Source organism: Canis aureus, chromosome 10 (genome assembly GCF_053574225.1).
Source record: "Canis aureus isolate CA01 chromosome 10, VMU_Caureus_v.1.0, whole genome shotgun sequence".
NCBI classification, from domain to species: domain Eukaryota; kingdom Metazoa; phylum Chordata; class Mammalia; order Carnivora; family Canidae; genus Canis; species Canis aureus.
Window position 1 is genome coordinate 68,691,774 of NC_135620.1, and position 24,708 is coordinate 68,716,481.

Here is a 24,708-nt window from a genome sequence, read left to right on the forward strand (position 1 = left end):
ATCCCTGGGTGGCGCAGCGGTTTGGCGCCTGCCTTTGGCCCAGGGCGCGATCCTGGAGACCCGGGATCGAATCCCACGTCGGGCTCCCGGTGCATGGAGCCTGCTTCTCCCTCTGCCTGTGTCTCTGCCTCTCTCTCTCTCTCTCTCTCTCTGTGACTATCATAAATAAATAAAAATTAAAAAAAAAAAAATAAAAATAAAAATAAATAAAAAATAAAAAGATTAATTGGGAAAATTTTCCCCATATACTTGAGGATTATGCTCTTTTGATTTCTAATATAATTTTAATGAAGAGAACTAATTCTATATAATTTTAATGCATTCACCTTTTATTGAGACTTGTTTTACTTGGTAACTATTTCCTGTGAACTTGAAAAAAATGTGTATTCTGGTAGTATTGCAGAAACTGGTCCACTGTCAATTAAAACAAGCTGGTTGTTAGTGTTGAAAACATCTATATTAAGGGATCTACAAACTTCTTAAATGACTACATAAGTATTTTAGACTTTGTGAGCTATAAAATCTCTGTTGCATCTATTTAACTTTACAGTGGTTGGATGAAAGCACCCACAAGTATGTAAAATAAAGGAGTGTGCCTAGGTTCAAATAAAGTTTTATACATGAACACTGAAATTTCTATTTCATATAAGCTTCATGTATCTCAGAATATTGTTATTTTTTCAATTTAAAAATGTAAAAATCAGTCTTAGGTCACAGGAAATACAAAAATGGGCAAATAAGACAGATTTGGTTTACATGTCAGAGTCTGTTAACCTCTGTGTCCTGACTTTCTGTTTACTATGCTGTCAATTACTGAGACAGAGGTTTTGAAATCTCCAATTATAACTGAATTTATCTACTTCTCTATTTAGTTCTATTAGCTTTCATTTTATGTATTTTTTTTTATTTTTTTATTTATTCATGGTAGTTACACAGAGAGAGAGAGAGAGAGAGAGAGAGGCAGAGACATAGGCAGAGAGAGAAGCAGGCTCCATGCACCGGGAGCCCGACGTGGGATTCGATCCCAGGTCTCCAGGATCGCGCCCTGGGCCAAAGGCAGGCGCCAAACCGCTGCGCCACCCAGGGTTCCCTCATTTTATGTATTTTGAAGCTCTGTAACAAGAAATACAAATAAATACAATGGAACACAAAATGATAAATAATAAAATGAAACAAAAGTGGTCTAGAGAAAGCTAAGGAAACAAAGGAAGAAAACAACAAAGAATAAATGGGACAAATAGAAAACAAATAGCAAGATGGTAGACTTAAAACCAACCATGTCAAATAATTAAGTAGAAATGGCAAAAGATTCCAGTTAAAAGGCAGTTTATCAGTGTGATAAAAGCAAGACTCAATTATATGATGTGAAGAAGAAATCCATTTTTTTAAACTTTATTTTTAAGTAATCTCTATACCCATTGTGGAGTTTGAACTCACAACCCCAAGACCAAGAGTTACATGCTCTACTGACTGAGCCAGCCAGGTGCCCCAGAAGAAATTCATTTTAAGTATAAAATCTCAGGTTCAAAGTAAAAGGAATGGAAAAAGATAAATATGTAAACAGTAATCATAATAAAGCTGAGTGGGCTGTACTAACAGACAAAGTAGACTTCAGGAAAAGGAGTTCACAGATTAGAAGAATAAATACTGTTAAAATGTCTACACTACCCAAAGCAATCTACACATTTAATGCAATCCCTATCAAATACCAACAGCAGTTTTCACAGAACTAGAACAAATAATCCTAAAGTTTGGTATGGAACCACCAAAGATCTCAAACAACCAAAGCAATCTTGAAAAGGATAAGTAAAGCTAGAGACAATACAATTCCAGACTTTAAGCTGAAATCATCAAACAGTATGGTACTGGTACAAAAACAGGGTCATAGATCAATGCAACAGAAGAAAAAACCCAGAAATAAACCCATAATTATATGACCAATTAATCTTTGACAAAGCAGGAAAGAATATCCAATGGGGGGGGGGGGAATCTTTTCAACAAATGGTGTTGGGAAAATGGAACAGCAACATACAAAAGGATGAAAGTGGATGACTTTCTTTCACCACTCACAAAAATAAAGTCAAAATGGACTAAAGACCTAAATATATTTAATATCCTCAAGTTATAACAGTCTAATCTGAATTTATGCCAGTTTATCTTCAGTAACACACAAAAATTCTGTACCTTTACACTTCTGTCCCCACCTCTTTCTGTTGTGTCACAATCCTATATCCTTGTACATGTGTCCCCCAAAACATGAACTAATAATTCTTTTAAATGCATTAGTCTCCTAAATTGCATGGAGCAAAAATGTGGAGCTTACAAACAAGTCACACGCTAGCTTTTAGATTAGCAATACTTTAAAAAATGCAGTTCTTTTGTGAAAGACCTGTACTTTGAAAACTATAAAACACTAATGAAAGAATGGAAGGCAGCACAAAGAAATGGAAAGACATTCCATGTTCACAGGTTAGAAGAATAATACTGTTAAAATGTCTACACTACCCAAAGCAATCTACACATTTAATGCAATCTCCAACAAATGAACCATAAAAATCCTAGAAGAGAACACAGACAGTAACTTCTTTGATACCAGCTGTAACAACTTATTTCTAGATATATCTACTGAAGCATGGGAAACAAAAGAAAAAATAAACTATTAGTACTAGAGCAAAATCAAGCTTCTGCACAGTAAACATCTAAACAATCAACAATACTAAAAGATAATCTAAGGAATGGGAGAATATATTTGCAAATAACATATTTGATAAAGGGTTAGTATCCAAAATATATGAAGAACTTATAAAACCCCCAAATGAATAATCCAATTAAAAATGAGTAGAAGACATGAACAGACATTTCTCCAAGGAAGACATGCAGATGGCCAAGAGAAAGATGAAAAGATGCTCATTATCACTTACTATCAGGGAAATGCAAATCAAAACTACAATAAGATATCACCTCACCTGTGAGAATGGCTAAAATCAGTAACACAAGGAAGAACAGGTGTTGGTGAGGATGTAGAGAAAAGGGAACCCTCATGCACTATTGGTGGGATATCATATGGTATGTCATTCTCTATTTCGCTTAGCATATTACTCTCTAGTTCCATCCATGTCACTGCAAATGGATTTTATCATTTTTATAGCTGAATAATATTCCATTTAAATGGGAAAAATACACACCACATCTTTTTTAAGATTTTATTTATTTGAGTGAGAAAGAGAATATGAATGGGGGAGGGGCAAGAAGAAAGTGGGGGGGGGGCAGAGGGAGAGGGAGAAGCAGACTTCCCACTGAGCCGGGAGCCCAATTAAAGAAATGGACCCCAGGGCTTAATCCCAGGATCATGACTTGAGCAGAAGGCACATGCTTAACCACATAAGCCACCTAGGTGCTCCTTAAGAATTTTTTTTTTTTTTAATAATGTCTACATCCAACATGAGGCTTGACTCACAACCCCAAGATCAAGAGTCACACATTCCACTGATCGAGAAAGCCAGGCGCCCTTCTCTTTTTTTTCTTTCTAAAGATTTTATTTATTTATTCATGAGAGACAGAGAGAGAGAGAGAGAGAGAGAGAGAGAGAGAGGCGCAGAGACACAGGCAGAGGGAGAAGCAGGCTCCATGCAGGGAGCCTGACATGGGAATCCATCCTGGGACTCCAGGATCACACCCTGGGCTGCAGGCGGCGCTAAACCACTGTGCCACCAGGGCTGCCCTTTTTTTTCTTAATCTGCGACTGGACTTTAGAGTCAGGTGTGTTACACATAAATAATCTTATTTTGGGCAGCGTGGGTGGCTCAGCGGATTAGCACTGCCTTTGGCCCAGGGCCTGATCCTGGAGACCCGGGATCGAGTCCCGCATCAGGCTCCCTGCATGGAGCCTGCTTCTCCCTCTGCCTGTGTCTCTGACTCTCCCTCTCTCTCTGTGTCTCTCATGAATAAATGAATAAAATCTTTTTAAAAAAAATCTTATTTCTTTTTTAAAATCCAATTTATTTCAACTAAAAAACAAAAACATCTTTTTTAAAGATTTTATTTATTATGAGAGACATAGAGAAAGAGAGCCAGAGACACAGGCAGGCTCCATGCCGGGAGCCCAATGTGGGACTGAATCCCAGGACTCCAGGATCATGCCCTGGGCCAAAAGCAGGCACTTAAGCCCCATGTTGGGTGGAGAGATTACTTAAAACTGCAGACTTTGTAGGGGTACCTGGGTGGTTCAGTTGGCTAAGCATCTGACTCTTGGTTTTGGCTCAGGCATGGGTCATAGGAATGAGCCCCCACAAGAGGCTCCCCCACTGAAAGTGGAGAGTCTGCTTGAAGATTCTATCCCTCCACTTCTCCCCACACTTAGCACACACTCTCTAAAAGAAATACATAAATCTTTAAAATGAAATAACAATCTTTATTAAAAAAATAATTGAGGGCTATGGAAATCAGATTCTTCCCCTTCCTCGGGGTCTTCTAGTTTCTGTTACTGTTTTTCTTTTTTTGATTGTTGTAAGCTATCTCTGTACCAAGAATAAGCCTTAGGTTTACATAAAACTGAAAGGTCTTCTTCTCTGGTTTCTTCTGAGCCTTTTACCAGGATGTACTGTCACTTTCTAATTTTCCCTATAGATGCAGTTGTTTTTTAATATGTTAGTCTTTAATATCTCACTCCCAAAACGGGTAAAAGTGGAAAAATGAAGGGAGAGGGAAAGAATACCAGCCCTTTAAAATCACTAGAAGTCACTGGGAGAGAGAGGAGTTTGCTACAATGGGGGTGGGGGTGGGGTGGGGGGGAGATGCAAAGACAATGGTTGCCTGCCTCTGTCTGCAACTCTGTGATCAGAAGCAGCAATTAACAATTAGAACCCAGGGATTCCTGGGTGGCGCAGCGGTTTGGCGCCTGCCTTTGGCCCAGGGCGCGATCCTGGAGACCCGGGATCGAATCCCACATCAGGCTCCCGGTGCATGGAGCCTGCTTCTCCCTCTGCCTGTGTCTCTGCCTCTCTCTCTCTCTCTCTCTGTGACTATCATAAATAAATAAAAATTAAAAAAAAAAAAATTAGAACCCAGATTCCTGAAAAGAAAATTAAGAAGACACTATCCTTTACCCATGCTGGCTCTCTCAAGCTATTTGTAAGCTGCTCCTGAAACATGTACATAGCTACCTGCTATGTGACTTAAGTGCAGAGGATGGGGGAGCACCTGGGTGGCTCAGTCAATTAAGCATCTGCCTTCGTCTCAGGTCATGATCACCGCCCGGGTCCTGAAATCAAGGCCTGAATCAGGCTCCCTGCTCAGTGGGGAGCCTGCTTTGCCCTCTCCCTTCCACCTCCCCTGCTCATGCTTTCTCTCACTTTCTCTCTCTAATAAATATAATCTTTAAAAAGGGGGGAGGGGGGCAGAGGATGGGTAGCTGCTAATGTGCTAAGAGCTGAAATTGACCAAAATTAAACACAATTTACCTTCTAAGTCTTCCTCTGGAACAACTTGCAAGCTTTCAATAAACTCCAGATTTCCAAATTACAGAAAGAGTCTGTCAGTGCAATTGTTGTCTATGTAGGGAGTCAGATTCCTGGTGCTTCTTACTCCACTATTCCCAGAATCCTCCTTCAATTATCTTAAATTAACAAAAACAAAACAAACCAAAAGGGGGGAAAAAAAAAAAAAGGAGGGAGAATAGTCATATATCCACTTTGTGGATATTCACCATTTTGTACAGACCCAAGTTTCCACCTGGTATCATTTTCCTTGAGTCTGAAGAACTTCCTTTACCATTTCATGAAACAGACATCTGTTACTAACCAATGCTTTCAGCTCTTGTGTGCCTCAAAGAAAGTTTGATTTTAACTTCATCTTTGAAATTTTAAATGGATATAGATGACTGTATTTATTTTCAGCACTTTAAAGATGTTACTACTTCACTGTCTTCTGACTTAAAGTTCAGAGGAAAAAATTCTTATCATTCTTACCTTTGTTCCACTTGAAAACAATGGGACATTTTTGTCCCTCCGGCTACTTTTAAGATTTGTTCTGCATTCCTGGTTTTCAACAATTTGATTATGATGAGCCTTGGTGTGGTTTTCACTGTATTTATCCCGCTGTAGTTCACTGAACTTCTTAGTTACGTGGCTTTATAGTTTCCACTATATTTGGAATATTTTCAAGGTATATCTGCTTCCCTGCCCCTATCTTTCTTCTTTCTGGAACCTGAATTACATATATGGTTAGACCATCTGATTTTTGTTCTATAGTTTACTAAAGACCCTGTTCATTTCTTTCTTAATCTTTTTTTGGTCTATGTGCTTTAGTTAGTATTGCTTGTTTTGTTTTGTTTTAAGATTTTATTTTTAGGCAATCTCTACACTCAATATGGGGCTTGAAGAACTCAACCCAGAGATCAAGAGTCAGGTGTTCTACCAACTAAGTTAGCCAGGCACCCCTCTACTGCTGTCTTCAAATTCACTGATCATTTATTCTGTATAACATGTGCTATTAATGCCATGCCATGTGTGTTTTAGACATAGTCTTATGTTTAAAAATTCCATTTTTCTCATTATGCTAATAGTTTCCTTTAAATCCTTAAACATACTTTTAATAATCACTTCAAAGTCCAAATCTGCTAATTTTATTACTTGTTGCCATTCTCTAGGTCTGTTTCTTTTTTTAAGGTTTTATTTATTTAATTAGTGGGAAATGGGGAGAGAGCATGCACATGTGAGTGCAAGAACAGAGGGAGACACTGAGGGAGAGGAAGAAGGAAAGACTCCCAATCAGACTCCACTCTGAGTGAGGAGCCCACTACGAGGCTTGATCTCTGGACTCTGAGACCATGACCTGAACCAAAACCAAGAGTTGGATGCTGAACTCACTGAGCCACTCAGGTGCCCCATCCAGGTCTCTTTCTGTTGACTGACTTTCCTACTGGTTATGGGTCACAGTTTTTGTGGTTCTTTCCATGTTTGGCAATTTTTGATTGAACAGTCAACATTGTAAGCACTAGAATTTATTTATTCCTTTAATATATTCTTTTCTGGAAAAAATGGTACTTTCAGATCAGGCAACTGTTTTGGAGCTTGTTTTTAAGCTTTATTAGAGTGCGTTTAGAGAAGGCTTTATGCTAGAGCTGGTGTACTCTTATTGGTAAGGCACGTGTGGCTTACTATTTAGCAACAGATTCAAAGAGAGATTCCAGAGCACTTTTCTCACAGAGCACTCTGCTCTCCCATACACTGCTTAGCCCCCGGTTGCCTCAGCCTTCCCAAACTTGGATCTCTGTCCCTTTAACTTAGCAGCAATTCTAATATGTTTGCTTGGGTTCCCTTACAGAGAGTCCAGAAAAAAGGCCAGCATGATTATAAGGCTGACTTCATTTGTTAACTTTTATCTGAAATCATAGTCCTATAATAATAATAATAAATTTCAAATAATAGCTGCTTTTTAAAAATCACTGCTCATATAAAAAGTCTAAATGTAGAAATTCCAAATCTGGAATGGTGACATATAGTTATCAGTGACTCAGCTCTACTTGTTTTTCTGTTAGGGTATAGCCTTCATCCTCCTCATCTAAGATGGAAACTGAAACTCCTGCAGGCAGTAGGATAAAAGAGGAAAAAGTGTACCCATGTAGAAATGCTCCAGAAGTAACTTCTATAACTTGCACTTACATCTCATTAGCCAGGACTTAATCACATGATCCCACCTAGCTATAAGGAAGAATGAAAAGTAGCTGTTTAATTTAGGAGGCAACTTGCCCAGATAAAAATTAGGGTTCTATCACTAAATAAAACAGAAAAGTATTACACAACAGTCTCTGTCATAATTCCTAAGATTAAATTTATTTTTTCCCTAAGATTAAATTTAAAAAGAGAAGTATACAATTCATGAAGAAATGTGCAAGACATTTTCATAACTACCAAAGGACATAAAATAAGACCCACAAACACGAAATCACAGGTCAGGATCCCAGAAGGAAAGGCACAATTTTGCTTATCACCAATTCTATTTCATATCTTGCAGTAAAACCACAAATTTGTAATTGTGAATTAATTTAACTTGTGAAATTTCTTCTCCATGGGTAAAGTAACAGGTGTTAATATGTTGACCTCATTAATAGAACTTTGGCAACAGCTAAATTATATCCGTTTTATCATCTTTTGCTAACAATTAAAAATCAGTTATTACCCAATAATGATTCAATGTTCAATCATTTCGATGGGATCAAAATAAAGCTTTTGGGAAGTCATTCTACCAAAAGTAAAATATCTAATACTAATGAAAATTGAGTTTTAAAAGTTCTGTATTAAAGAGGAACCTGGGTGGCTTAGTTAAGTGTCTGACTCTTGATTTTGACTCAGGTCATGATCACAGGGTCATGAGATTGAGCCCCAACTTGGGCTCCATGCTGGGCATGAAGCCTGCTTAAGGTTCTCTATCTCTCCCTCCCCCTCTACCCTCTTTCCTCCCTCTCTCTCTCTCTCTTAAAAAAAAGAAAAAAAAGTTCTGCATTAAAGATCGATTTTTTTTGAGATAATAAGACAAATATAAGTATTGTGCAATAGTGTCATGATAAAAATACTGTTCTGACAGTCCTATGAGGCAGACATGGACTTGCAACTGGATTGGAACTCCTTGTATAAGCAATATTCTACTAATAGAGAGATACTATAGTATCAAATTTTAGAAATTATTTTAAATCCACATGTAGATTAAATGAACCACAAAAATTTTGTGATAAGGTTATAATGAATACCAAAAGGTCCTTCAATACAGCAGTATTCCTGATCTCTTACCTACCCATTATCAATGCGATTTTTAAAATTCTTGTATCTTTGAAAAACTACTTTACACAGGGATTAAAACCTCTTTTATAAATGAGCCCTAAAAACCTTTCTCTCCAAATTTGTTCAAAGCCAATTAGGATTCTTTATTATAGTCAAGGAATAGAGCACCAATATAATGAAATATTAAAGCTTTTAGAAATCTGCAAATATTAGATGAAATATCACAAAAATATATTTGCTAAGTGACCTCACAGCCCCCCCAAAAGTGAAATTTATGGGTGTCATGTCAATAGCCATGCCCCTCAGTGAAAGCAAACTAAAATTAGAAATTTCCCATCAGGGATCCCTGGGTATCTCAGCGGTTTAGCGCTACCTTTGGCCCAGGGCGTGATCCTGGAGTTCCGGAAAGGAGTCCCACATCATGCTACCTGCAGGGAGCCTGCTTCTCCCTCTGTCTGTGTCTCTGCCTCTCTCTGTGTGTCTCTCATGAATGAATAAATAAAAATCTTAAAAAAAAAAAAAAAAAAAAGAAAGAAAGAAATTTCCCATCAAGGAAGGAAGGAAGCAAGCAAGGATTTAAAAAGGAAGCCTATCTCTTATCTCTTTCAGATTCTGATGGGGAAATGCAAATGTTTAGATTTTGAATTTTCTCTTCCTCCCTGGTATAAGAGTCTCCAAGACAATAAATTGACATATACATTAGAACATGTTAGGGGCTGGTGATACCTTAGAAAGTCTAGCAGAGCAAGCACAAAACACCTTAGAGATTCTCAACAGAAGAAAAAACAACTTAGCTAAAAATTATGACTCACACAAGGAAAAGCTCTAGACAATAAGCTAATATTTAATGGAAGGATTAAAAAGCACATTAGACAGCTGAATAGAGAACGAGTGAATCAGAAAACGATTTTAAGGAAATTATCTAAAATACAAGACCTTAAAGAGAAAGACATGACAATGAATGTAAGAGGTTAAAACAAATGCAGGACTGAATCAAGTGGTCCTATACATGTCTAACTGGAGTTCCAAGAAGAGGCAGTTCTGGGAAGAGCTGGGTCACTTCCTAAGTAGGATAAATGAAAGTAGTGAACCTTAGATTATCACCTAAGAAGCTTTCAAATTAAACAAAAAACAGTGCCTAGACCTCCACACCCATCCACTCCACCCTAAGATTTTAGAATTGTTGTGTGGTGGGTCAAGGTATCTATGTTTTCCTCAAAGCTTCCTAAGCTCTTTTAGTGAGCATCCAGGGTTGAAAAGCTGTGATGCATACCTACAAATAGCTAGTTAAACCAGTGAACAAAAATAAAGAGAAAAATGTTTAAAAATAGCCAGAGAAGGGCATTTGGGTGGCTCAGTTGGTTGTCTACCTTTGGCTCAGGTCGTGATCCCAGGGTTCTGGGACTGAGTACTGCATCAGGCACCCTGCTCTGCAGGGAGCCTGCCTCTCTTTCCTCTATGTCTCTCATGAATACATAAAATCTTAAAAAAACAAAAACAAAAACAAAAAACAAAAAACAGGGCAGCCCCAGTGGCTCAGCGGTTTAGTGCTGCCTTCAGTCCAGGGCGTGATCCTGGAGACCTGGGATGGAGTCCCACATCGGTTTCCCTACGTGGAGCCTACTCCTCCCTCTGCCTGTGTCTGTGCCCCTCTGTGTGTGTCTCATGAATTAAAAAAAAAAAAAAAAAAAAGAGAGAGAAGTAATTTTACCTACAAATAACTGTAGGTTATTCAAGACTGACAACAGACTTCTCAAAAGAAGCCAAAAGAATAGAACAGTGCCTTCAAAGTGTTGAGAAAAAAATAACTGCCAACCTAAACTTCTAGATAGCTGTCAACTGTGATAATGAAATAGACATTTTTAGTCAAAATCTGAGAGGTTACCATTTATAAAGCTTTGTGGAAATAGCTACAAAAGAGGTTATGCTTCAAGAAGAGCAACACTAAATACAGATGGAATGGGATACAAGAAGAAATTCAAAACATAAAAGCAAAACACAACAAACTGCTGCTGCCAGCTAAACTCCCATTTCATATTTCTTTCCTAAGTAATCACCAGTATGAAATCTTTCTGGTCATCCATCCTGGTAGTTCATAAACGTGACCAAAGTGACCTGTTTTTAAAATAAGAACAAACAAGATGAGCCCCACCCTACCTGTACTGTAATTCTAGGAATATGGACTTTTACAGTAGGCTCCACACTGGGTGAGACTTGAACTCACGATCCTGAGATCAAAGTATGAGCTAAGATCAAGAGTCAGGGGCTTAACCAACTGAGCCACCCAGGCACCCTAAGGGCAGACAGTTTTTTACAAGCCTACTACACCAAGAAGATAATCAGATTTAGAGATGTTAGATTCTAGCATTTTCTTCATAAACCAATTCTCAAAGTATGGTTCCTTAAATGGCAGCATCACCATTACCTGGGAACTTGTGGAAATACAAATTCTCAGGACCCACCTCAGATCTGCTTTATTAGAAAATCTGGGTATGGACTCAGCAACCATGCTGGAACAGGCCCTCCAGGTGATTCTGATGTCAGCTCAAGTTTGAGAGAGCTGCTTTAGTTTCATGCTCATATTACTCTGTTCACACTTTTACATGAACAAATTCTCTGCTGTTGTCTTACCCATAAAATCTTTCCATTTAGTACTATAGAGCAATGTTCTGTGGTTAAACAATTCCCATATATTCTTAATCTTTTCAATGAATTTTCTTTGCATCTTTTGCCTTAACTGAACCTAGTCCACTTCTCTTATACAGTCCTCACATAAAAGCTATTCACTCTCTCAAACCATGTAGCTCAGGCTCTGGCAAGTGAGGTCCACTCATTCCCTAGTAACTCCAAAAACATTTGGATAAAGATCTGGCCTTTTCTGAAACTCTCTAATCTTCATGCCTTTTCAACTGTGGATGACACTAACTTCCAAATTTCTCATGATGTTCAGACCAGAGAACCCAATGATTATCCAACATTCCCATTTGGATGATGCAAAGAAACCACAAACTCAATACGTAAAAATCTAAACCAGTCATGTTGTCCAACTCTGTTCTTCCTACATTTTCTATATGAATATTTCTATATTAGATTAGAAAATATTTCATATTTTCTATATGAATGGACCACCACTTAACTATCCAATTATCCAAGTCCAAAACCTGAAAATAAATCATCGATGAAATCCCTTATTAAACACTGAATTAAACACCCACTACTATCAATTTCACCTTGTACAAATAAATTATCATCCCTAACTAGACACCCTATACATCAATAACCTCTTAACTGCTCACTAGCCCCTCCAGTATTGCACTCCTCCAGTTCATTTTACAGTCCCGAAATTTCAAAAACATTTTTAAACCATGTGGTAACTTATGGAATGTAAATTATGTTCCAGTTTTTAAAAATCATGTGATCTTACAGTTTTAATACTTCTATTATTCTAAATCATCTTTAAATACAAGCTTTTACAACCAGCTCTTTAACTCTATTGTTCTGGGTCACCAACTTATTGACAGTTTTATCATAACTATGTAACACAAAGAACATCAATCAAAAAACTATCAAATTAAATACAAATTAATTCTTAAAACTTAAGAGCTGTAACTGGTAATTTCATTTATGTAAACTTTACTGCAATAAATTTTTTGTTATAAACATTTGTTGAAGTGCCATTATTTATAAGATGAGCAAACTAAGAACACTGTAAATTTTTTTTTTTAACTCAAGGAAAGTAAACATTTTAGAATTTGAGAAGACGAAAACTCACCATACACACCTGTAGGAGTAGAATTGTTCATGGTAAAAGGTCCGTTAATAACACCAGAAGAAAGAAGCTCATCAGATCCCCGCTGGAAAGCAAGGGCAATATTATATTAATAAAGCAAGCCTTGGATAATAGTCTACATTTACTACCAGAACTATCAAAAGCTAGTATTACTTTGAATATCAAGGCATTTAAGGAGAAGTCCTTAAGAATCACAAAACCTAAAGGTTGGAAGTAAATTTTACAGAAGAAAAATTATTGCATATCCACAGGTTATTAAAAAATTTTCTAAAAAAAAAAAATTTCTATCACATAAATGGGGACATAATCCTGCAACCCTTTTTGAACACACCCTATCTTCAGATGTTATATTTGAAGTACCAAAAATCATATTTAGGGGCTTCACGAAACTGTTTTTCTAATTTATTTTAAAGTAGATTTAGTATATTAAGATGTTAAGTTTTTGTAGTATTTATTTCTAAGTACTCATGTGGAAATAATTTGTGTAGTACCTACCCACTAAGAATCCCCATTTCTTCATATCTATGCATTTTTTTTAAGTTGAACACAAAGATGCAATTTATTTCTATGCTGACCAAATCTTTTAAAATCTGTGATTTTTTAAAAAAGATTTTATTTATTTGAGAAAGCCAGCATACACAAGTAGTAAAGAGCAGAAGGGGAGAGGAAAGACTCTCAAGCCACTAAGCGGAGATATATCTCAGGACCCTGAGATCATGACCTGAGCCAAAACCAAGAGTCGTAGCTTAACAGACTGAGCCACTCAGTTTTATATCTAGGACTTACTAAGAAAAAGAAAAAAGGAGGAAAAAAATTCTCATTATTAATCCTAAGAAAAAGTTAAGATAAAATAAAATGACAAAAGGGGTATCTGGATAGCTCAGTGGGTTAAGTGTCTGCCTTTGGCTTAGGTCATGATCTCAGAGTCCTGGGCTCAAGCCCTGCATCAGGCTCTATGATCACCATACTGTCTGCTTCTCCTTCTTACTCTCCCTCTATTCGCACGTACTCTCTCTCTCTCTCAAATAAATAAATAAAATCTTTAAAAAATGACAAAAGAGTTCAACAGGCATCTAACAAAGTGGTAGACTTAATTTTTGTTCCAAAGTATTTGCACTTTCTCCTTTTCCTGTGAAAGGATTTTTCACCCCTATCCATGGTCATGTGACTTGTAATGCCTCCTGTGAGAGAATACTTCCCTCACCCACTGACACTGAGCATGGTTTTGTGATATGCTTGGCCTGTGGAATATGAATAGACATGACCTATACTAAACCCAAGCAGAAGCTTCAAAAGATATTAGTAGTTTCTGTAAATCCTTTCCTCTTTTCCTCTGAAATAAGAGCATATTCCAAATAGAGGATGCTCTTTCAGCCTGATTTTCAGAATAAGAACACATATAGCTTCATAACAGCCACCAACACTGTAAGTGAGCCAGGAATAAACATTTTTTTCTAACCAATATCTAAGTGACCAATATCATATCCAATAAACATATGAAAAGATGATTAATCTCACTGGTTATTAGAGAAATGAGAGTTAAATCCACAATAAAACTACATATTAAAAAAGACTGACAATATCAAGAGTTGATAACAACGTGAAGCATCAGAACTAGTAAGTTGCTAGTTAAAGTGCAAGTTAGCACAACTCTGGAAAACTGACCTAATATACTGAAGTTGAATATATGACTATCCTACAATCCTTATGTATTTTACTTCAAAGGATATACTCAAGAGATTGCATGCTTATGTGAACCTAAACATATAAAAATGTTCTCAGCAGCATTATTTCTATTCATCAAATTGCAAATAATCAAATGTTATCAATGACAGAATGGACAGATTTTTTCCTAAGTAAATGAAAACATTTTTATTTAAATTAATTAACATATAGTGTACTATTAGTTTCAGAGGTACAGTTCAGTGATTTATCAGTCTTATATAACACTCAGTGCTCGTGCCCTCTTTAATGTCTACTACCCTGTTATCCCACCCCTCACCCCTACTCCCCTCAGGCAACCCTGTTTGTTTCCTATGATTAAGAGTCTCTTGGGACACCTGGGTGGCTCCATGGCTGAGCATCTGCCTTTGGCTCAGGTCATGATCCCAGGGTCCTGTGACAGAGTCCTGCCATCAGGCTCCCCGTGGCAAGCCTGCTTCTCTGTCAGCCTAGGTCTCTGCCTCTCTGTCTCCCATGAATAAATAAATAAAATCTTTTTTTTTTTAAGTCTCTTATGATTTGTTTCCCTCTGTGATTTAGTCTTATTTTTCCCTCCCTTCCCCTATGATCCTGTTTTGTTTCTTAAATTCCACATAAGTGAAATTGCAAATTGTCTTTTTCTGATTGACTTATTTCACTTAGCATAATTATCCTCTAGTTCCATCCATGTCATTGCAAATGACAAAATTTCCTATTTTTTGATGGCTAATAATCCATTGTGTGTGTGTGTGTATATATATATATACATATACACACACACACACATATATATAAACACACACACACATATATACACACACACATCTTTATTCATCTGTCAATAGACACCTGGGCTCTTTCCATAGCTTGTGTATTGTAGACATTGCTGCTATAAACGTTGGGGTGCAGGTGCCCCTTCAGATCGCTACATTTGCATCTTTGGGGAAAATATCTAGTAGTGCAATTGCTTGGTCATAGGGTAGCTCTATTTTCAATTTTTTGAGGAACCTCTGTGCTGTTTTCCAGAGTGGCTGTACCAGCTATGCATTCACCATCAACAGTGTGAGAATACATAGATTTTTGTAATTCAGTGATTTATAGTATTAAGAATGAACTACTGCTCCATATAATAATATAGATGAATCTCACAAGTATAAGAAGTCAGTCACCAAAGAATATATACTATACTGCTGCATTTATCTTGAGTTCAAAACTACGGTCAAAACTAAATTACACATTGGACAACAATGAACCTGGACCACTTTCTTATACCAAATACAAAAATAAAGTCAAAATGGATTAAAGACCTAAATTTGAGATCTGAAAAAAATAAAATCATAAAAACTGTAAAAGTCCTAACTTCTTTGACATCGACCATAGCAACTTCTTTCTAAATATGTCTCCTGAATCAAGGGAGACAAAAAATAAACTATTGGAACTATATCAAAATAAAAAGCTTCTGTACACCAAAGGAAACAATCAACACAATTAAAAGGCATTCTACGGAACAGGAGAAGATATTTGCAAATGATATATCAAGTAAAGGGTTAGTAACCAAATATATAAAGAAATGATAATACTCAACACCCCAAAAACAAATAATACAATTAAAACATGGACAGAAGACATGAACATTTTCTCAAGAAAACACAGAGAGCTAACAGACACATGAAAACATCACTCATCATGAGAGAAATGCAAATCAAAACTACAATGAGTTATCATCTCACACTTGTCAGATCTTACCAACAGGTGGAGAAACAAAAGGTGTTGGCAAGGATGTGGAGAAAGGGGAATCCTTGCACTGTCAGGGGGAATGCAAACTGGTGCAATCACTGTGAAACACATTGTAGAGGTTCCTTTAAAAAGTTAAAAATAGTACCCTACAATCCAGCAACAGCACTGAGTATTTACCTAAAGAATACAAAAATACTAATTAAAGGAATACATGCACCCCAATATTTACAGTAGTGTTATCTACAACAGCCAAATTATGGAAACTGCCCAAGTGTCCACCAAGTAATGAAGGGACAAAGGTGTGTGTGTGTGTGTGTGTGTGTGTGTGTGTACACACACACACAATGGAATATTATTCAGCCATAAAAAGAAGGAAATCTTGCCATTTGCAACGACATGGATGGAGCTAGAAACTATTATGCAAAGCAAAGTAAGGCAGAGAAAGACAAATATAATATGATTTTACTCATATGTGGACTTTAAGAAACAAATGAGCAAAGGGAAGAAAGAGAGGCAAGCAAAGAAACAGATTCTTATTATAGAGAACAAAAGGATGGCTACAGAACAAAAGGAAGTGGGTGGAGGGGAATGTTTAATAAATAGGTGATAGAGATTAACAGTGCACTTGTGATTGAGCACAGGGTGATATATGAAAGTAGAGAATCACTACGCTGTATACCTGAAACTAGTATTACACTGTATGTTAACTGGAATTTATTTATTTTTTTTTAAGATTTATTTATTTGAAAGAAAGACAGGTAGATCAGGAGGGGGAGGAGGAGGAACCGAGGGAGAGGGAGAAGCAGACTCCCCGCTGAGCAGGGAGTCTGCAGGGCTCAATCCCAGGACCCTGAGATCATGACCTGAGCCTAAGGCAGATGTTTAACCTAACCGTTTTACCCAAGAGCTAACAGGTGCCCCTGTTAATTGGAATTTAAATAAAAGCTTTAAAAGCAAAAAAAAAACTATTATACTTAAAAGGACATCATCAAAAAATGAAAACACAAGCTGGAGAATGGGAGAAAATATCTGCAAAAGCTAAGTAATAAAAAGACAACCCAATTAAAAAATAGGCAAGGGATGCCTGGGTGGCTCAGTGTCTGACTCTCCCTTTGGCTCAGATCGTGATCCCAGGGTCCTGGTAATGAGTGCCCCATCTGGCTCACCATATAGAGTCTGCTTCTCCCTCTACCTATGTCTCTGCCTCTCTCATGAATAAATATTTAAAATCTTTAAAAAATAAAAATAAAAAATAGGCAAAAGCATTTGAAAAGACATTTCTCCAAAGATGGACAAAATGGCCTACAAACACATGAAAAGATACTCAACATCATTAGACATTAAGGAAATGCAAATTTTAAAACCACAGAGAACACTTCAAATAAAATTTAAGACTGTGACATCACCACATACCTATCAGAACAATTAGAATAAGGAATAGTGACAATATCAAATGTAGGTGGAGATATGCAAGAAAGTGGATCTCTCATACATTGCTGACAGGAATGGTACAGCCACTTGGAACAGCTTGATGATTTCTTTATAAAAATGAAATATACACAGTAATCTCAAATGACTGTATTCTCAAAATGAAAATTCACATATTCTATGATTTTAACATTCTCAAAATGACAAAATTATAGAGATGGAAGAGACTAATGGTTGCAAGGGAGCAGAAATGGTTGGGGGGGAGGTAATGGGCATGATTGTAAAAGGGTACCAGAAGGGAGATCTTTGTGATGATTGATCAATTCTGTATCTTGATGGTGTTAACTTGACACATGCAATAAAATGAAACAATTATAAATAGGCATTGTATCAATGTCAAGTCTTTGTTTTGATAGTGTACTATACTTAAAATGTAACCACTGGAGGAAACTGTGAAGGGTACACAAGATCCCTCCACAGTATCTTTACATCTCTAAATTTTTTCCAAATATACAGTTAAAAAACAAAAACAAAAACAAAACAATGAGAGGGGTGTGCTCATTCTGAGCCAGAGGATTCCTATTGACTTGAGACTTGCCAGCCTAAAATAGTCCTTACCATTACCTATGCTGAATCAATCCTCAAGGGATAAGAAAAGATTGATCAAGCTGCCAACTAACTACAGTTCATTCTCAAGAGTTCATGCCTATACAGTGGTGATCCAAAAGGCCTACCTTCAAAGGCAGACAACATTCAAAAAAACATAAAACAAACAGAAAACCCCACAAAGGATCAATCAAAAGGCAACACACAGTAGAAAAATTACAAAACTCTAAATTATGAGTAAATAAGGAGTGTTGTAAAATGAAAAAAATTAAGAAAATGTAACAGCTGCTCCTAAATAAAATGTAAAGGGATACAACAGCTCAAAGGAATGGAAAGTAAGAATTCTACCAAAGGATTTAACAGATAGATTGATGAAAAAAAGAATAAAGCAGTGTCATGAAAGCCACTACAAAGGGAAGTGAGCTAAAAGTACAAAACACCTTTCTGCCACCCAAAGAAGAATCAACCTTCCCTGTGAGGAACCAACTCTTACTCTAAAATTTCAATATGAAAAAACTAACAAAGGACAAATTTTCAGGAAAGAACTCCCTTGAGGCGCATGAGATGACCTAAAATGCGTCTAGCGAAGGTGTCAAACTGTTAACACAGACCCCACGGTGCTTGACAGCTAAGATCCAAAAGAATTATCTGCAGTCTTCTTAATGCACACATGCCATTTCAGTTTCCATCTGGGGAGAGAACGGAGTTACTCATAGTTCTGTTTCTATCTCATTCAATAAACTGTTAACTCGTTTCCTAACCAGGAAATCATCAATCAACCACTAACATGAAATTATTGTCTGCTGCTTATTGAATCAAGTCTAAACTTACTGCAGTGGTTATTAAAAGCTCAAACCAGGACCTCCTACTCACAGCTGCTGTCTTATCATTTGCCCCAGACACATCATCTTTATTCTTGCCTCTTTATGCTATTCTTCACCTCAAACACTACCCCTCCACTATACATCCATTCCTGCCTCCTGATCACAGATAAATAATATCACATCCTTGAAAATTTTCCTATTCCCAAATGAAGAGGTTGAACTTAATTTTGATTGTCTTGTGGCATTAAAATGTATGTTTTAGGATTTTAGCACACTTGCATAATATATTCTTCCTATACGTATAACCATCAGTATCACACATTTTGTCAAATATGTAAACAAAGTTTATTTTCATCCACTTTGAAGTCAATTATTGCATCTTACAATTGATTATATTTCCCCATAGTCTACAGCATATAGTCAGGTACATTACATGTAATGGCTCTCTGCCATGGTTATGCATTATAATCATATAACTAGTTTAAAATAAATACTAAGAAAAATAAATAAATAAAATAAAATAAATACTATTTGGGGAGCCTGGATGGCTCAGCGGTTGAGCATCTGCCTTCGGCTCAGGGCGTGATCCCAGAGTACCCGGGATCGAGTCCCATGCTAGACTCCCTGCAGGAAGCCTGCTTCTCCCTCTGCCTGTGTCTCTGCCTCTCTCTGTGTCTCTCTCATGAATAAATAAATCTTAAAATAAAATAAAATAAAAACTATCTATCAGGTCCCACTCCAAAGATTCTTAACCAATAGGTCTAGGCTGAGGCAGAACCTGTATATTTCCAAGGTCTGATGTGTACCCAACTGCAAACTACTATAAAGAAAGTTGTGATAAATAAAGAAACCTAATAGTAAAGTGGTTTAAAATATAGTCTTGGGATCCCTGGGTGGCGCAGCGGTTTGGCGCCTGCCTTTAGCCCAGGGCGCGATCCTGGAGACCCGGTATCGAATCCCACGTCAGGCTCCCGGTGCATGGAGCCTGCTTCTCCCTCTGCCTGTGTCTCTGCCTCTCTCTCTCTCTCTGATTATCATAAATAAATAAATAAAAAAAATTAAAAAAATAAATAAATAAAATAGTCTTATAGACCATATTTAGGTTTGAACAGCTTCCACAACCTTAAATTTACCATTGTATGATACTACGTATTATTTAACCTAAGGCTCAGTTTGCTCATCTATAAAAAAAGGATCATAATGGTACCCATCCTCACGGGTCACTGAAGATTAATATTTCTACGCATAGGTATCCTTAAACACTGGCAATAAACACAAATGATTAATTACCCAGTCTACCCATTTTCAAAAGTTACATGTATTAACTGTAATTAGTATTATATAACAATCTCCAAAAGGTGAAAGGCATCATTGTTTCAATAAAGAAAACTTTCTAGAGTTTTAAAAAGAAATGTCACCTCCCATTCTAAAAAAAAAAAAAAAAAAAAAAAAAGATTAAAAAACCCTGATGACTTTTTTAATAGGTTTTATTTATTTATTCATGAGAGACACACAGAGAGAGGCAGAGACATACACAGAGGGAGAAGCAGACTCCATGCAAGGAGCCCGACGTAGGACTCCATCCTGAGGTCCCAGGATCCACGCCCTGGGCTGAAGGCAGGTGCTGAGGCATCCTGATGACTTGATTTTGATAAAATAGGCTTAAAAACTGAAAGCAATGCTTTCCGCATTTTATGTAACAAACTCTTATATAATATATATCCATTTCTAATAAATAAAATTGAAACCCTCTTTGTATCGGATTACATAGGAGATCTAATAAGGTCCCATATGATTGACCTCTGGGAATGAGAGGTGTATGTCGGCCTGGGCATTAGGACTTTTCCTGCAGTGCACTGTTAAGATCTATTAAGAGAAAAAAAAAAAAAAAAAAAGAGTAAAAATTTTCACGATAACCACCTGTGTTTATGCAACTTTGCATACTTATTCAATTATCTCAGAATAAATCTATAGATGTTAAATAGCCAGATTTTTATAATTCATTTTAAGTGCATTTTGCAAAGTTATAATATGAATCTATGCTCCTCTCTGTAATCCTTTTATAACTGATAAGCTTTTGCTACATTTTTATTCTTCATAATTATTTCTAATGGATTCTTAAAACTTTATAATGGCATGTTTATCCCATTATTAAATATTAGTGTTACTGTAATTTATTGATACCATAAATTATGCTACATTACTTCATTTAGAATATAGTATTTTCTGTATCTTGTATTCTATTCAAAATATTCAGGGGATCCCTGGGTGGCTCAGCGGTTTGGGGCCTGCCTTCGGCCCCGCGCATGATCTTGAGGACCTGGGATCAAGTCCCACGTCGGGCTCCCTGCATGGAGTCTGCTTCTCCCTCTACCTGTGGCTCTGCTTCTCCCTTTGCCTGGGTCTCTGCCTCTCTCTGTGTGTCTCTCATGAATAAATAAATAAAATCTTTAAAAAAATAAATAATAAATATTCAGAAGTGAAATAAATATTTTTCCTTTGTGAGCATAAAATTAAGACTGCAAGAAATCTCTGGTTCCTACTCAACAATGTAGAGTAACTTCAAGTTATTACTACACTCCAAATGACTAGTAAGAAGTGTTTTTATTTCTATAGGGGTCTTTCAAATATTATTAGAATTAGCACATAACCATTTCCTTTTATATTACTCAGAGTTTGGTTCACAGTTCCTGTACTAAAGAATTTAATCTTGCCAATGAGAGGTCTGGCTTTTGCCTTCTCCTCCTGGGGGGTAATCTCTAAACCCCAGGAAAGTCATGCCTAAAAGAAGGGTCTTTTTTTTTTTTTTCTTTTTAAACTTGGAGGCTTTAGGTCACTGCCAGTCTTAGGGTAGGGACTGACCCCCCCCAAAAAATCAACATGTGATTTAGGGTGGATGTTGGCTTTTGGTCATGCCTGAAGACTGAGATTAGCTTCAAAGGCAATCAATAATGACTATTTGAAGGAGCTTCTAGACAAAAAATATAGTTAATCACTAAAGCGCAAGTGAACTTCTGTATTTGACAATACTACTTAAGGGCTGCCACACACTGATGCTGGAAAAATAATGACTCCTGATGCCATAAAGAGAGGACAAAGGATGCTCTGTGCTTAGTACTTCCCCAGTCTTGGCCATATGTGTTTCTTCTCTCGGCTTCAATCTATATCCTTTCCCTGTAATAACCAGTAACCATGACTGCAACAGCTTTCGGTGAGCTGCATAAATCCTTCTAGCAAATTATGGGACCTCACCACAGGGCTTTAGAAATCCTCGAGACTTAAAACTGGTGTCAAAAGTGAGGGTAGTCCTCTATGGACTATGTTCCCTAACTTCGCAGTTGGCCTAATTCCTCTCATGGTTAAATGATGAATCAATCAAATATAATAAAACTCTTCATTTAACAGATTTTTAAAAACTTTATTCTTAACCTCTCAATGACTATTTGGATTTCTAACTATAAGAGAAAAATTTAGCCTAAAATGTAATCAAGGGACACTTGAGTGGCTCAGTTGGTTAAGGATCTGCCTTCGGTGGGGTCCTGGGATGGAGCCCGGTATCCAGCTCCCTACTCATCAAGGAGTCTGCTTCTCTCTCTGCCTCTGCCCCTCCTCCTCCCCACTCATGCTCGCTCTCTAAAAATAAAATATCTTGGGATGCCTATGTGGCTCAGCGGTTGAGCATCTGCCTTTGGCTTAGGGCGTGATTCTGGGATCCAGGATTGAGTCCCACATTGGGCTCCCTGTGGGGAGCCTGCTTCTCGCTCTGCCTGTGTCTCTGCCTTTGTCTCTCATGAATAAATAAATAAATCTTTAAAAAATCCTTAAAATAAATACATAAATAAACACATGATGGTGGGATTTCTGGGTGGCTCAGCAGTTGAGCGTCTGCCTTCAGCTCAGGGTGTGATCCCAAGATCCGGGATCAAGTCCCACATCGGGCTCCTCAGCCTATGTCTCTGCCTCTCTCTCTATGTCTCTCATGAATAAATAAATAAAACCTTTTTAAAAAATAAAATAAAGACATGATCAAATATTCAAGTATAGAAAAACCAGAATAATTTAAATTCATGACATTTTAAATAAATTAATATAACATCTGAACTGTCACATTCAATGCTTCCACAGGAAATATAAACTGTCATAATAAGAAATTAATGAACACTGCAGAGGCTGCAAAATAAAAACATTTAAATCTGTTAATTCTACTAGATCTTTCAAGAGTAACAGGAGATGCTTTTAAAAGAAAGTATGTCCAAAATTACACATAAGTAAAACAAACACTATCGAGTAAAGTGTTAGAATGACTTTTATTTTTTATACTTAATACACAAGAAAAAAGATTTGATCCTAAAATTTCATACCTAGAAATTCTGTTTTATATCAGAAAAAGGGCTGACTATTCATTATAAAAAATAAATCACATTTCTCAAATAATATGTACTTTATTTTGACCCTAATAATTTCAGGATTGATAAACAAAAGGCAAGTCGAGCAAAAGGGGCTTACATTTGAAAATGCAGTCATAGAAAAAGCATTCTGATAATCAAAATCTACTGGCTAAGCTTCCCCCCCCAAGAATTCATTTTCAAGTTACAAAAAACAAAGGTTTAATATTACAAAGCTCAAATCCCAAAATTCTTATTACTTTGTAAAAGCTCTGTAAAAGATGAGAAAAACTCAATTAGTTCTCTATTACTTTAAACATTCCCTTCTTTTAAAAAGCAACTTTTCTTCCCTAGACATAATTCTTTCTCTTGAAAACACATCACCACCTATAATTACAGACTACTTCAGTACAAAAAGAAATTTCTGAAAACTACTTAATATTTATATCTTAAGTGTCTGAAAAGCAATTTTCCAATATAGTAAGTAAAGAGCAATGCAGAACTAGGTAAATTGAGTATCTCTCACAAGGGCTGACTACTATGACATTATAGATTAAGAGATGGGTGGAAAATAAGCAGGATAAAGACTCCTGTGTTACCAATAAACAAATTAACATTATAGAAAAAGGCTCAAACAAGCCAAATAAAGAAGACATCATGGGAGGTGGGCTGTATGAAAACACTGGATCAACAGTCTCCTTAGAAACACACAGTAAATTTACGTAAATGCAGCAGTTGCTCTGTGGACTTATTAGCTCTCTGGCTAAGTCAACACACCAATCAGCTTCACAGCCACAACTATCAATTACTGAAGTTCTCTCCTGTTCAAGAATAATGAAATACAAAGGACCAACAAAGGAAAGGAATATCGTAATTAAGCAGCACAAATAAAATATGTCATTATCAAATTTGGTGGGAAGTGGTTTTAGTTAGCATTAAAGAAACATTACTAATGTGATAGAAGGCAATCCACACAACTGAGAAATAGTAACATGTAAGGAAGATTCTGAAAATAAACCATTAATTAAAGGTTAAATTTCAGACTATACCTAAAATGCATATGAAATTCAAGACTAGTATATCATTTGTTTTACCCTATTAAGACACATACATTTTATGGTATGACCATAAAAAATAGATTATCAAAATTACCTCAGAATTGTCTATAATCCTAGTACTTTTTTAAATAAAAGAATCTTAAATATTGAAAATTAATATCCAAGTTCTCCCATAAAGCCAAAGTAGCCCCCTCTATTAAATTTCTAGCAGTCTTAGACTTTGTGAACACTTTCCAGAACAGAAAACACGTGTTAATCATGCTCTATTAACTGTTTCTCCACACAGAAATAAAAGTGATATGTAAAAGTCTCACCATGTTTTATATACTTGTTGATTATGATCTCTGATTACTCACCTTTATATCCTTTTCCACAGAACCTACTATAATTTTAAATGGCATC

At 36.6% G+C, this 24,708-nt stretch overlaps 1 protein-coding gene and 1 long non-coding RNA gene across 17 annotated transcripts in view; one reads left to right on the forward strand and one right to left on the reverse strand.

Moving 5' to 3' along the window:
- Positions 1 to 24,708, reverse strand: part of PTBP3 (polypyrimidine tract binding protein 3) — a 152,913-nt gene that overhangs the window by 68,337 nt on the left and 59,868 nt on the right. For 5 of the 14 annotated variants that reach the window (XM_077912914.1, XM_077912913.1, XM_077912909.1 and 2 more), the window contains one exon: positions 12,559 to 12,631. The exons of 1 other annotated variant lie outside the window; for it this stretch is intronic. In XM_077912914.1, coding sequence (XP_077769040.1) covers positions 12,559 to 12,580 — 22 coding nt within the window. In that variant the 5' untranslated portion in view covers positions 12,581 to 12,631. Of the gene's footprint in view, positions 1 to 5,459; positions 5,615 to 5,966; positions 6,157 to 12,549; positions 12,632 to 24,708 lie in introns of those variants that run through there. 8 more of the 14 variants (XM_077912911.1, XM_077912910.1, XM_077912908.1 and 5 more) reach the window with 4 other exon arrangements.
- Positions 1 to 24,708, forward strand: part of LOC144322672 (uncharacterized) — a 95,071-nt gene that overhangs the window by 37,503 nt on the left and 32,860 nt on the right. The window lies entirely within an intron of this gene.